Raw genomic sequence first — 13057 nt, forward strand, 5'->3', positions numbered from 1 at the left:
GGCTCAGCGGTGAAGAGTACTGCTTACTCTTCTAAAGGTCCTGAGTTCAATTCCTGGCAGCCACATGATGGCTCCCAACCATCTATAATGAGAACTGCTACCCTCTTCTGGCCTGCAGGCAGAATACTGTACACAGAATAAATAAAAATATTTTTTAAAAAAAACCATTGATGAGTGGATTAAAAATAGTATTTCTATGAATTTATTACAAATTTCATGCAATGTATTTTAGCCATATTAACCCTCTCTCCCATCTCCTATCAAATACCTCTCTCTCTTTCTCACCCTCCCTCCTTTCCCTCCCCACCTATCCAACTTTGTGTGTGCACTGCTAGTCACTTCCTCTCCCTCCTCTCTAAATTCCTCAAGTTCAGTTTGTGATTTCCAAATAACTTCAGTGTGAGCCATGGTCAACTTAGAGAAAAGTGTTTTAATAAATTGTGCCATGAAGGGATTTCACCTTGACTCATGGCACAGAAAATTGAGAATCCTTAATGTGTATGTGTGTCTGTGTGTGTGTGTGTCTGTCTGTCTGTATCTGTGTGTCTGTGTAGCTGAAACAAATTTACCAAGCAGTATTTCATACTTCCTGCACATTTTCTTCTATTTTTAAATGTTTATAACCAGTTGAAGTTTTAACTTCAACCTCAAAATGCTTGTATGAAGAATTTATGAAAAATAAACTGATTATAATACATATACAACAACCTGTGGGATAGAGATTTCTTTGTATATCTTAACAGATATATGATCAGTCTTTTCTCTGAAAACCTTATACCCTGAAACTGACTTTTTGAAAAGTTTGGTGAAAATATTTATCTTAATACTCCACACATTTCAAAGTGCTAACAATAGCAGTGATTAAGTAAATGTGTAGAAAGTGTTTGAAAGTGTAAAAATAACTAATTAGTTCTTAAACTTTAATTCTAACTCTTTTCCTTGGTCCTACCCCTTGGCATCCAGTCCGGTAACAATCTACCTTCTTCAGTTCTATTGCTCTTTGTATTGGCTTCAGGAAACCTACCATATCATCCCCATTGTCAGTGTCACGTGCCACTAGATTTGGAGAGAAACAGCTTTTGAGTGTGAATCCTTTTTTGTTGTTGTTGTTGTTTTGTTTTTTCTAGACAGGGATTCTCTGTAGCTTTTGGCCTGTCCTGGAACTAGTTCTTGTAGACCAGGCTGGCCTTGAACTCACAGAGATCCACCTACCTCTGCCTCCTGAATGCTGGGATTAAAGGTATGCACCACCACGGGCCAGCTTGAGTGTGAATCTTAGTAAGGACTAAGAAAAATACACTGGATCCAAAGAGTACAAAGCTATAATCACTGAGCTAAAAAACAAAAACAAAACAACAGCAACAACAAAAAACTCTGTGAAGCAAACTGTATCCATTTTATTAAATTTCACTTAATATAAATTTTATATGAATGTCTTACCTTACAGTATAAATTTGAGAGATGATACTAGATTGAGTTTTATGGTTGGAACTGTAGCATTATAAAGGAAACGACTGCTACATTAAGTGGTGGTCTTCTGCTTCAGAGAGGACAGAGGATAATAGTGACTAAAAGTTCAGATTGAAACGAGGACTAATTATTTTCAGAAAACTTAAATTAGCTAGAATATACTCACAATTCAAAGTAAAATTACATTATTTCAAAGTCAGACTGATATAAAATATGTAGACTAATATGAATGAAACTATACATGTAGTTTGATCAAAATCCTTAATCATATTCATGAATATAGGTGTTACTAGGAAAATATCGAAGGAAAAATATTTAGCTTTTAGTAAAATAAAAAATTGAATTCTAAATGATTTAAGTGGAAAACAAAACTAATAAACAAAATACTGTTAAAACAAAATGTGAGTAGAGCATGCATTTCCTGTGTACTAGTACTGCTCTCCCCTCTTTAAATATGACTTATCAAATACTCCAAGTTTATAAGCAATAACTGTTAAGTATTTATTCATTATGCCAATTTGGGAAGGATAAGAAACCTGGAAATAAAACTTGAGGTAGTAACAGGAAGATTTTATGAAAAATTAAGTGGAAAATCCACTTTTAAACATTTTAGTAGTGTTTTATATAATTTTAAGGGGAAGCTAAAATATGCATTGATTGAGTCAGGAATCCTTTCATATTTGAAACTTGGTTTGATCCTACTTCAAGTTTATAAATTAGCCTATTACTGTTTCCTGGACACTACCGGAAAACTCAGGACTCAGATGAAGGGTTTTCCCACTCCTAGCAGCTTGGACCTCAAACTATGTGTTTATTTTCCCTTGCTGACAAAGCAGATCCTAAAGGGAACTCCACTGAGGGCCCCGGGACACTACATGATCAATGGACGGTAGTGCAAGACAGGCACCATGGTTTTAGTGAGTACCCATGTTTCCTGGGCAGTGGGCCTGTCTTCCTGTAGTTCCTGGAGGGGGCTTCTGCAGGTTTTATCTATTTTGTAAGGGGGGGGGGGGGTTGAAATGCAAAAGCAAGGTTTATCATCATGCACAAGTACAAACTGATAGGGATCTTGTTAGCTCAGCAGTGAGAGGAGGTACCCCACCCTTCTAGAGAGCATTATTTAAAGTCCAAAACCAGGAAAGTTCCCTTAGCAGGGCTTGGGGTAATCCTGATTGCCTTGTGCCTAGGGACTTTTCACGATTTTTTTTAAATCTCACCTTCACCTGTTGCTTGTCAAGTTTTCCTATCAGCTGACACGGGTGGGGACATTCTACAGTTATCTGTACTTTCCAGGTGGCTACCCTGTTACTATTGCCCCTATTAAACTAGGTTTTAAACCAACCCTGGCTGGCCTCGCCTTCTCTTTTCCGCTTTGCCAGTTCTCTAACTTTAGCCATGTTGTCTTTGATTATTCCCGAGTGATCTGTGAAGAAACAACATTCTTCCCCTAGCACTGCACAGAGCCCACCCTGCTGTAAGAAGAGAAGATCTAGTCCCGTCCTGTTCGGCAAGACTACCTCCACCAGGGAAGATAAGGGCTCCTTTAGGGGAGATGGATTTTTCTATGTGCTCTGTATCCACATCTTTTTTTTTTCTTTTTCTGTTTTTTGTTTGTTTTGTTTTTGCCCTCACCCTTAGCCTACTTTTAGGCGCTAGCTTAGGGGGATTGGGTATGAGAATCTCAGCACTAGTAACCCAGAATCAATAATTCATATGTGTGTATTTAGCAATAATAATTGAAAAAAGTCATGAATTTGAGAGAGGGTGGGTAGATGTATAAGAGTAGGGACGGAAAAAATACTGTAAATAGACTGTAGATGAAAGTTAAAATTTTAAAAATAAGTTAGCTTTTTTAAGGAACAAAATTTAACCTTGTAACCATATTTGAAGTTTTAAATGTAGGGCTCTTGGACACTGAGTAGTTGTGGGTGGTGTGTGATGAGGTGGGGAATTTTTCTAACATTTCTAATCATATCTAACTTGCATTTCAGGAGCATGTATATATATGCAGCATTCTTTTTTCTCTTCAATTATTCTACTTAGTATTTTTCCTTTAAAATTACTTTTGAGAAAATTGGGACTATGCCTCTAGGAATATTGTGAGCTAGGATTCATCCACATGAAGAGTGGGTTCAGTAATAATGAGATCCAAAACTGAGTTCCCACTCAAGAACTAATCCTATCAAAGCAAGCCTTCATTAATCCCGCACCGCTGAAATGCAGCTCCTCTTGCAGGAGAGATTGTGATTTCTGGCTCCCTTCCATTTGCTGTGAGTCACAGAACTGTAAGCACAGAGCAGTGCTGAAGCTTAAGTAGCTTGGGATATTGTGCACCGATGTGATGCTTAGATTATCCAAGCCATGGCAGTTATGTGATTTACATATAAATAGAGTAGGTAATATGTATTTTGAGAAGTTGAGGCCAGAGTGATTTTTATCATTCTTTCTTGATGCATTTCTGCTTCTATAAATATACTGGGTCCTTAAAAATGAAAATAGGAAAGCGTGCTTCCTCATTCTTAAGGGAACAGTTTTTTTTCCCTACAATGTTCAGAATAGCATTCAGCTTACCGCTTATGAACAACTGTAAGGTGGCCATTAAGAGAAGTGACACTGGCTATTTCTCGGTAGCTTGTGTCCTTTGATCATCCTGTCTCCGTTGAAGATAACACTAACAAATTCGTTGATACAGTGGTTAAGCATCTTCACTTAACTGCAGGTAATAAAAAGATGCTCATACTACTACTAATTTTCTCCCTCTTTAAAAGCTGTCCCATTTATATATGTCAACAGAAAGCACAGAATATTTTTAGTTTCTTCATTTTTTCCTCCCTGGCATTTAATAAGTTTTAGCTTTTAGTCCAAAGAGACTACTGACAATGAGCTTTTGTTTGTTTATTTTTATCAAAACACATGGCAGGAAATATAATACTTTGTTTATAATTATATATGATTATATATTATATATTATATATTAAACAAATTATAATTATAGTTAAATAAATATAATTAATAGGAAAATAATGCTTTGTTTAGAATATCACAAGGTAAGATTTCCATTGTAGAATATCTGCAGCCTTAAAGGATGTTTTTTTGTATAGCTGCTGTGATGAGACTGTTTATGGCATTTGAATGCAAATAACTTACTAGGCTATATTTCATAGTAAAGCTTGATTGCTACCTTGTAGAAAAGGCCCAAACCTTAGATGCCAAAGGCTTATATTCCTACCAGGGAAAACAAAATATTAGTTTAGTAACTTTTTGTTTCAAGAATTACTTGTAATTTAAATATCTAACAAGTGCTGTTCAGTGAATCCTCAATTGAATACCAGATCTGCAGTGTTTCTGATCCAGTGTATGCTCATACTGTTGAAGGACAAGTAAAGGAAAACAGAATACGATTTTTCACAGCTATTCACAACTCAGGGTCACTGTGTGTTCTCAAAATTCATGATAAGTTCCAGGAGTTTAGTATATGTATTTTATTGATCAGATACTTTGGAGCCACGTAGACTGATAACAACTAGCTAGGCGTCGTGGTATAAGCTCCTTGGGGTCTCAGGAGTTCAGGTCAAGATCTGGGCTCTATCAAGACAATGTCACAAAAAATCAACAAAACATTAATAATAACTTGTTAATTAATGTTGTATATTTAAAAATTTGTTTCTCACAAAATAGAAACATTTCATTATTCAAAATCCATAATAATCATATTTGTTTAATGGCATCACTGATCATATAACAAGTCATTAAATGCTTAGGGAGGTAGCTCAGAGGGCACAGTGTTTGGTGTGCAACCAAGAAGTTCAGAATTTGGATATCAAACACTTAACTGACAGTTGGGCATGGCGACCCATCTGTAATTTCAGTGTATAGAAAGCAGAGACAAGGCATTCTACACTAACCAAACCAGCAAGCTCTGGATTCAAGTGGAAAAGCCTGCATCAGGATACTAGTATCAGCCAGGCAGTGATGGATTTTGCCTCTAATCCTAGAACTTGAGAGGCAGAGGCAGGTGGAGCTCTCTAAGTTTAGGTCAGCTTGGTCTACAGAGTGAGTTCCAGGACAGCCAGGGCTACTTGGTGAAACCCTGCCACAAAAACAAAAAGGTACCAGTGTCAGCCTCTAACTTCCACTTGCATATGCATCACAAACATAAACACACACACACACACATTCATATAAGTACTAGAAAGCAGTCTTGTAATATTCATTTAAATTTTATTTTTGAGTATGTTTCTCTGTGGAGAGATATGTGCATGTGTGTATGGGGGTTATTTTTGGTTTCTTGAGATAGGGTTTCGTTGTATGTCCTTGACTGTTCTAAAATTAGCTCAGTAGATTAGACTGGCCTCAGACTCATAGAGATCCACCCATCTCTGCCTCCTGAGTGCTGAGATTTTAATCTGTAGGCTTGGACCACCACCAACTAGTATGTGCAGGTTCTTATGGAGGCCAGAGGTGTTGGTTCCTCTGGAACTTCTGTTACAAGTGGTTTTGAGCTGCCTAACATGATGCTGGGAACCAAATTCACATGCCCCCTGAAAGACAACATACTCTTAATTGTTAACCCATCTTTCCAGCCCATTTTTTAGTATTATTATCCTTCTCAGTTCAAATGTTTCTTGAGGTAAAGGGCTTATTTTACTCATTTTTTTGAGAAATATTGACCAAATAGCCAAGCATTAAAGCATTATTTCTTTGTCATTATTTCAAGTAAAAACAATGTCTCTTGAATAAAACACCCTATGGTCCTTTATGTCAGGTGATTGCCCAGCTCCTCCTCACACTTCAGTGCAGAGCATCTCATGAGACATTAGTGAAGAACTTTAAAGAGTCATAACTTTACCCCTTTACAAACATAACTATTACACTTTGGGGCCATTGTCTTGATTTCTGCTGTTTTATCCACTTGAACCCTTGCACTGTTAGCATAAATGTCAACCCAGTATAAACAGTGACCAGAACAAGGATGCTACCCTCATTTTTTGAGAATTATATATCACAAAGGTGAGGCAGACCTCACGGACTATTTTACTGTTATAAATCAATCCTGACACTCTTCTTTCTCTCCCACACTTACTGCTCGCCACTCTCACCAGTGTTTCTACCAGGTGTCCTGGCACAAGAAAAGTTCCTAGCCAGATGCACCCGATTCTCACCCTTGCTGGTCCTAAGATGTGAGTCAGACAAAACTCTCACCACTTACCTAGTCTGGGGAATTATATCATGGGAATGCAAAATGGACCAAGATAATTTTAGAGTAACAAAGACATTCCATTGTTTTTCTGTTTTCTTGTCACTCTTGTATTTTTAAACACAATTACACATAACTTATTGGTGATAATAAAATAATTCCTATGTGACTAAAATAAAATTTCACAACATAATTTAAATGAGATCATAGATACTTTAAGAAAACATTTATAGATTTGTAGAAGGTGACATATCTATAATTGCAAGAACTATATTCTATTTTTCAAATAATATATAACACAGAAAAGTATTTATGAGCCCACTGGCTTCTGGTTTTGCCAATGTTACACAGTACAGAGAACACTGACTAAATGTTGTCAGTTCCTGCTGACTGTTGCTAGGGGGCAGCATTTACTTAGCTACAGACAAGTCCTTTGCCAAGTCAGGCTTGCATCTGATCCGGAGAATACTCTGAACATAGACAACATTTTATTGATTTTTTTTTTGCTTCTAACTTGAATAATCATGTATTTTTGTATTTATAATGAAATATTTCAATACTTAGAGCCATTAAAAATAAAATCTGTTATTCAAAAGTATATTATTCCAATATCTTTATGCATATCAGACTCTAAACTATACTAATAGTTTGAAAAAATGCTTAAGACAAAGGATATGAATTAAGCTGGGGCCTCATAGAAACAATTCTATCATCCCAGCTACTTGGGAGGTTGAGGCAAAAGATTCAAAAGCTAAATGACTTACCTTTGTTACAGAGAGTCTTGGGTTTAGAAGCAGCCTAGACAACTTAGATGAGTCTGAAAATAGAATGTTAAAAGAAGGCTAAGGATATATTTATGTCACAATGCTTTACTGACTTTGAACTCAATATCCAAGTCCAAAACACCCCCTCAAAAAATGAATTAAAAAATATTTTAAAATGAAAAATAATGGAAAAACAATAGAATTATGTTTCACATGGTATCATTATTTTTCCCTGGTCTTAATTTTATTGGTAAGAAATATCTGGTGCAGCCGGGCAGTGGTGGCGCACGCCTTTAATCCCAGCACTCAGGAGGCAGAGGCAGGCGGATCTCTGGGAGTTCGAGGCCAGCCTGGTCTACAAGAGCTAGTTTCAGGACAGGAACCAAAAGGTACAGAAAAACCCTGTCTCGAAAAACCAAAAAAAAAAAAAAAAAAAAAAAAAAGTATCTGGTGCTAGTAACCTTACCTCAGGGTCACTGAGTTATCTTAAATATGTTAATTGAATCTTTGAATCTGGATTATCACTGTTCTAATAACACTGGAATAAGTTTCACTCTCCTAATTGTAAACACTTCAAAAGTAAGTGTTATTGAAGTGTGTGTCTTATAAAGTTGATTTGATGATGCTTCCAATGAGGGCTCAAGTTCTTTGTTCAGCACCATATGGTGGCTCACAATCCTCTGTAACTCCAGTTCAGGGGATCTGACTCTCTCCTCTGGCCTCCAGGTACTTGGACAATATACATACTGAGAAAATTCTTAAACATAAAAAATTTTAATATATACCAGAGATGGTGAAGGAATATCCACTGTAAATGGAGCCCGATGAGCAAATATGAGGTCACATGGCAGAAAATGGAGGGAAGAGGACTTCTAGTGTTATGGATACATCATCACCACTGGCTTTATTTTAGCACCAAAAAAAAAAAGGATTTTCAATAGAATAGTAACTGCCATTGTTACATCGCAACAAGATCATTCTGACATCTTACTGGATGAAATCCAAGAACAGGGAAGGACAGAATATCGTAGGTTTGTTATAGCTATGGAACAAGAAGGGCATAAGATATGCTGGCTTTGATCTGGATATTAGCAATAGTGGTAATGAGGACTGCCGGGCGGTGGTGGCGCGCGCCTTTAATCCCAGCACTCGGGAGGCAGAGGCAGGCGGATCTCTGGGAGTTCGAGGCCAGCCTGGTCTACAAGAGCTAGTTCCAGGACAGGCACCAAAGCTACAGAGAAACCCTGTCTCAAAAAACCAAAAAAAAACAAAACAAAAACAACAACAACAAAAAAAGTGGTAATGAGGAATTTTCACTAGTCACAGATAAGTATTTTGAAAGTAGGACAGCAAGACTGCTGGTAGCAGATACACAGTGTTTAAGAAGAGAGGAGTTATGAACAATTGCAAAATTGTTTTTGTCTTAGCAAGCAGAAGGAAAAGGTGTTCTTAATCGGATGTAGAAATATATGTTTGGAGTACAGAGTTTGGAGGAAGTCTCAAGAGTTCAAGTGAAGATAGATAGATGACAGATAAATGGCAGATAGATAGATAGATGGATAGATAATGGATGGATAGATAGATAGATAGATAGATAGATAGATAGATGGATAGATAGATAGATGGATAGATAGATAGATGGATAGATAGATAGATGATGGATAGATAGATAGATGATGGATAGATAGATGATAGATAGACGATAGATGGATAGATAGATGATAAATGTTTGACATATACGCTGAGATATAAATAGGCATTTTGAAATGTATGTTTAGAATTTATGGGAGAGAGCTTGGGCTAGAGTTGAAAATATGCCAGCGTTCATACTACAATTAGTATTTGAAGAAAAATAGAAAAAATAAAGTTTCTAGAACCCAAACTGTAACAGTCCTGCATTTCAAAACCAGAAGAATGAAAAAAATTAAGGGGAGGGGGCAAGCAAACAAACAAAATGGATAAGAAGCAGAAAAATAAAAAGTTAGAAGAAAAGAAGATGCATATGTTGTCTTGAAGCCAAATAAGAAGAAAATGTGTTCTCATAAAGTGGGAGGGGTCAACAATGTCTGACCTTACTGAATGGTTTTAAAAAAAGATTAACAGAAAGATTTAATAGCATGAAAGCCATCAATGTCTAGGACACAGTTTCTTTGGTGGGTACCGTCAAAAGCCCAGTTGGAATGAAATGAAAAACTATGAAATAAGTAAATGTTGCTCTTTACTCTTCGCTCCATAGGTCTTAGAACTATGACTAACCTAGTCACTACCCTATCCTGTATGTCTGCCAACAGTCTTGGCATGTGTTAAGTGTTCAGTCCATGTTTGTTGAATGAATGAATGAATGAATGAATGAATGAAGAGTGAAGTAACCTTTACCCACAAGTTACCATCAGCTTTTGAAGCTTTGCCATTAATGCCCTAGCCACTACCTTGCTGTTATACCACATAACTACAAAGTATTTCAGTCTCTTTAACACATCTGGTTCCTTTGCATGCAGAACAAACATTTTGTGTTGGATGATGAACAGAAGTGCTCAGAATGAATTATGCAAAGTGTAGTAGTAGCACTAATAAAATTTATCCAATGATTCTTAGTGACAAACAATTGACTCTCATCAAAATGGTCAGTGGTAATATAATTGATGCTTTGTCCTTAAAATAAAGGTCAAATAATGTGATTAAATCACCCCACGTCTTTAAATAAAGATACAGAATTTATACTTTCCTAGATCATATTTTGTATACTATACACTAATTGCTTTGAAGCCACATATCATTCTGAACTCCCTTTGTTACATTTGTAACATCTCTGGAAAGAATTCTCAGCCTGTCAGCTCAAGCCCGTGATGATGTGGAAATCAGTGTTCATTGTTTTGTTATAGTATTTATATTATAATGAACTGGCCTTTTGATAGCATACGCACTCTTGTGTATACAATGCCCAGATGGCAGGCTACTCCCTCATAAATGTCTAATTGATAGGTGCAGGTAGGGTGTTGACCTAAGTAGGTAGTCTAAGGCTTTGTTTAATTGTAGCCTGCATTCACTCACAAATTATTTTTAAGACTTGCTATCAACAGCCCAGTCCAAGAACAGGTACAGATGAAATGAAATGTCCAATTCAAGCAGAGAGGCAGAACAAAGAGGGCAGGTTTATTCTTCCTCCACTCCTTCTCTACAGGGTCCTCAGTGGACTGGGTGATACCTACTCATACTGAGAGAACAGTCCGCTTAGCACTTTTCAAAAGTTAGTTCCACCTGAAAACATACTCAGAGGCATCCCAAAATAATGTGTATTCATTTATCTGAGTATCCTAATATTCTGTCAGCTTAGCAGCAAAAATTAACTATCGTAAGGAACTTTAAAATCTGAGAAATATTTTTTCTGTAGCTAAAAATTATGCACTATGTACTATTATTGCATTTGATTTGGCCATGGTCATAAGCATACTCATTGAAAAATGTAATAATGTATTTGTGATAATAACTTTAGTTACCTGTATTCTTTCATGTTTTTTAGTGGAATATAACAAAACTTTTAAGCCATTAAGCTTGGTGATGATCATTCTAATTATGCCTTTTCTGTTCTCTTTGTCCATGTCCTGTGCTCCTGGTCTGCTCCCAGCTCTATGCCATCCCTTGGTTTCTTACCATGTTCACTCGTAAGTACCATTTCTTACCATTTCCCTTTTAGTGTTACCTAAAGCGCCTCATTCTTCCTCAGAATTTAATAGTTACGAGAATATTAAGTAAATGTAATGTGCATCTTTATAAAATTCTAACATGATGTAATTTATAGACAATGATTTCAAGTGTTCTGGCTTTAAAAAGAACATTGGGAAGGAATAAACTCTTCGCATGTCATACACAGCTTTATTTCTTCTTAAGAGAATTTAGCATCAACTCTAGTATTTACAGCAAGCCTTTGAGGCCAGTTTTCAACTGAATTGGCTTGCTTTCTAGATGTTCTTTATTAACTCATGGTTTTACTTCCTATCTGGGAATCCTCTAGAGATTAATCATATGACTATGTAGTGCTTTAATCACTTACAGTGTGGCTATAATGGAAGGGGGGACATCCATGCTTAAACGCAGTGCACATACGTGAACTAACATTTTGAAACAGTTTCCTGCATGGGCATAGAAAGATATTCACAGTACTATTAAGTGAAAAAGAAGTTACTTTTTTATTAGAATTTTGGTAGGAATTTAATAAAGCAGTTGTTATATGATGCACAATGGAAATGTTATAGGTTCTTTTACAGATATAAACTTGTGTGGATAATGTTATTGAAAGTTCTGGGAGAAATTCTGAAATATATATAAATTGTTAATGGGAGTCAGAAAATATAATGTCTGACCAATCTGCTAACAGTTTACTATAGGGCCTTAGGAAGCTGTAAAATTAATAGAGTCAGGGGCTAGAGAATTGGCTGAGTCATTAAGAGAACTTGCTGCTCTTGCCGAGCACCAGTTTGGTTCCCAGTACCATTACTGGGTGCCTCACAGCTCCCTGTAATTCAAGCTTGAGGAGGTCTCATGTTCTCCATAGACTGACCCATAGACACTTGCATGTATGTGCATGTGCATATGCACCCAAACACACACACACACACACACACACATACACACACAAACACGCATGCACAAATAAAAATATTTGAAAAATTTATAGTCATGCATTTTATCAACACAGTTTAACACATTTGCTCTTAAACAACAGCCTTGACCTTGAAGTAATAATAGTCATATATCTAACAGTGCAGCTATTTTATTTTTGAGAAATTTGGTTTTTGTTTAGATACATTTTTAAAACTCTTTCTACAGATGTATTTCCACTGCACAAAATTTTCCACCTCTGGGATACATTGCTACTTGGAAATTCCTCTTTCCCGTTCTGTATTGGAGTAGCCATCCTCCAGCAGCTGCGGGACCGGCTCTTGGCTAATGGCTTCAATGAATGCATCCTTCTCTTTTCTGACTTACCAGGTATGTGACTGAATGAAGCAATCACTAAATGCAATTTTGACTGTAAAATAATGTGTTATCTTAGCCATTTGAGAAAATCATTCAGCCTTCAGAATCTCTTCTGCCTGGACCCTATTTTCAGTGGCAGGACAATCAGTGCTGTTTGCTAGCCCAGGAATGCAGAAACTAATGTGGGTCATACTAAGCCACTGTGGATTATTTCCATCACAGTATTGCCACTAAAAGGGTAAAAGGTCATGGCTGTGGGGGAGTAACATATTTACCCTTTGCTTTGGACTCAGCCATTTATCTTCAGCTGATGGAGAGTAAATAAAGGGCACTCAGGAAGGTGTTTGAGAATGTGTTTATATAAGGATGGTATTCACATGGAACTTTGCTCCCGCCTAGACACAGCTGCTTGGTAACAACTTGACAGTTTAAGAACAGGAAGCACTGTCCTTTTAGGAAAACAAGTCAAACACTATAGAAATACATTATGTAATAGAAGATAGTGACTAAGCTGTGTGAGGTATTCACAAGGGGAAGTTCCAAACCCTTGTGCAGAATGTTTCGATGCCAAACTACAGAAGACAGCTATGATTTGATTCTTGATGCTGAAAAGATAAAGTTTATATGACTACATATCTATAAAGTTGGG

General features: G+C 36.7%; 1 protein-coding gene across 3 annotated transcripts in view; it reads left to right on the forward strand.

The window, feature by feature from the left end:
- Positions 1–13057, forward strand: part of Tbck (TBC1 domain containing kinase) — a 136240-nt gene that overhangs the window by 61389 nt on the left and 61794 nt on the right. For all 3 annotated transcript variants that reach the window (XM_057793406.1, XM_057793405.1, XM_057793407.1), the window contains exons 21-22: positions 11057–11093; positions 12259–12420. In XM_057793406.1, coding sequence (XP_057649389.1) covers positions 11057–11093; positions 12259–12420 — 199 coding nt within the window. The remainder of the gene's footprint in view (positions 1–11056; positions 11094–12258; positions 12421–13057) is intronic.

This window comes from Chionomys nivalis, chromosome 18 (genome assembly GCF_950005125.1).
Source record: "Chionomys nivalis chromosome 18, mChiNiv1.1, whole genome shotgun sequence".
Taxonomy (NCBI): Eukaryota; Metazoa; Chordata; class Mammalia; order Rodentia; family Cricetidae; genus Chionomys; species Chionomys nivalis.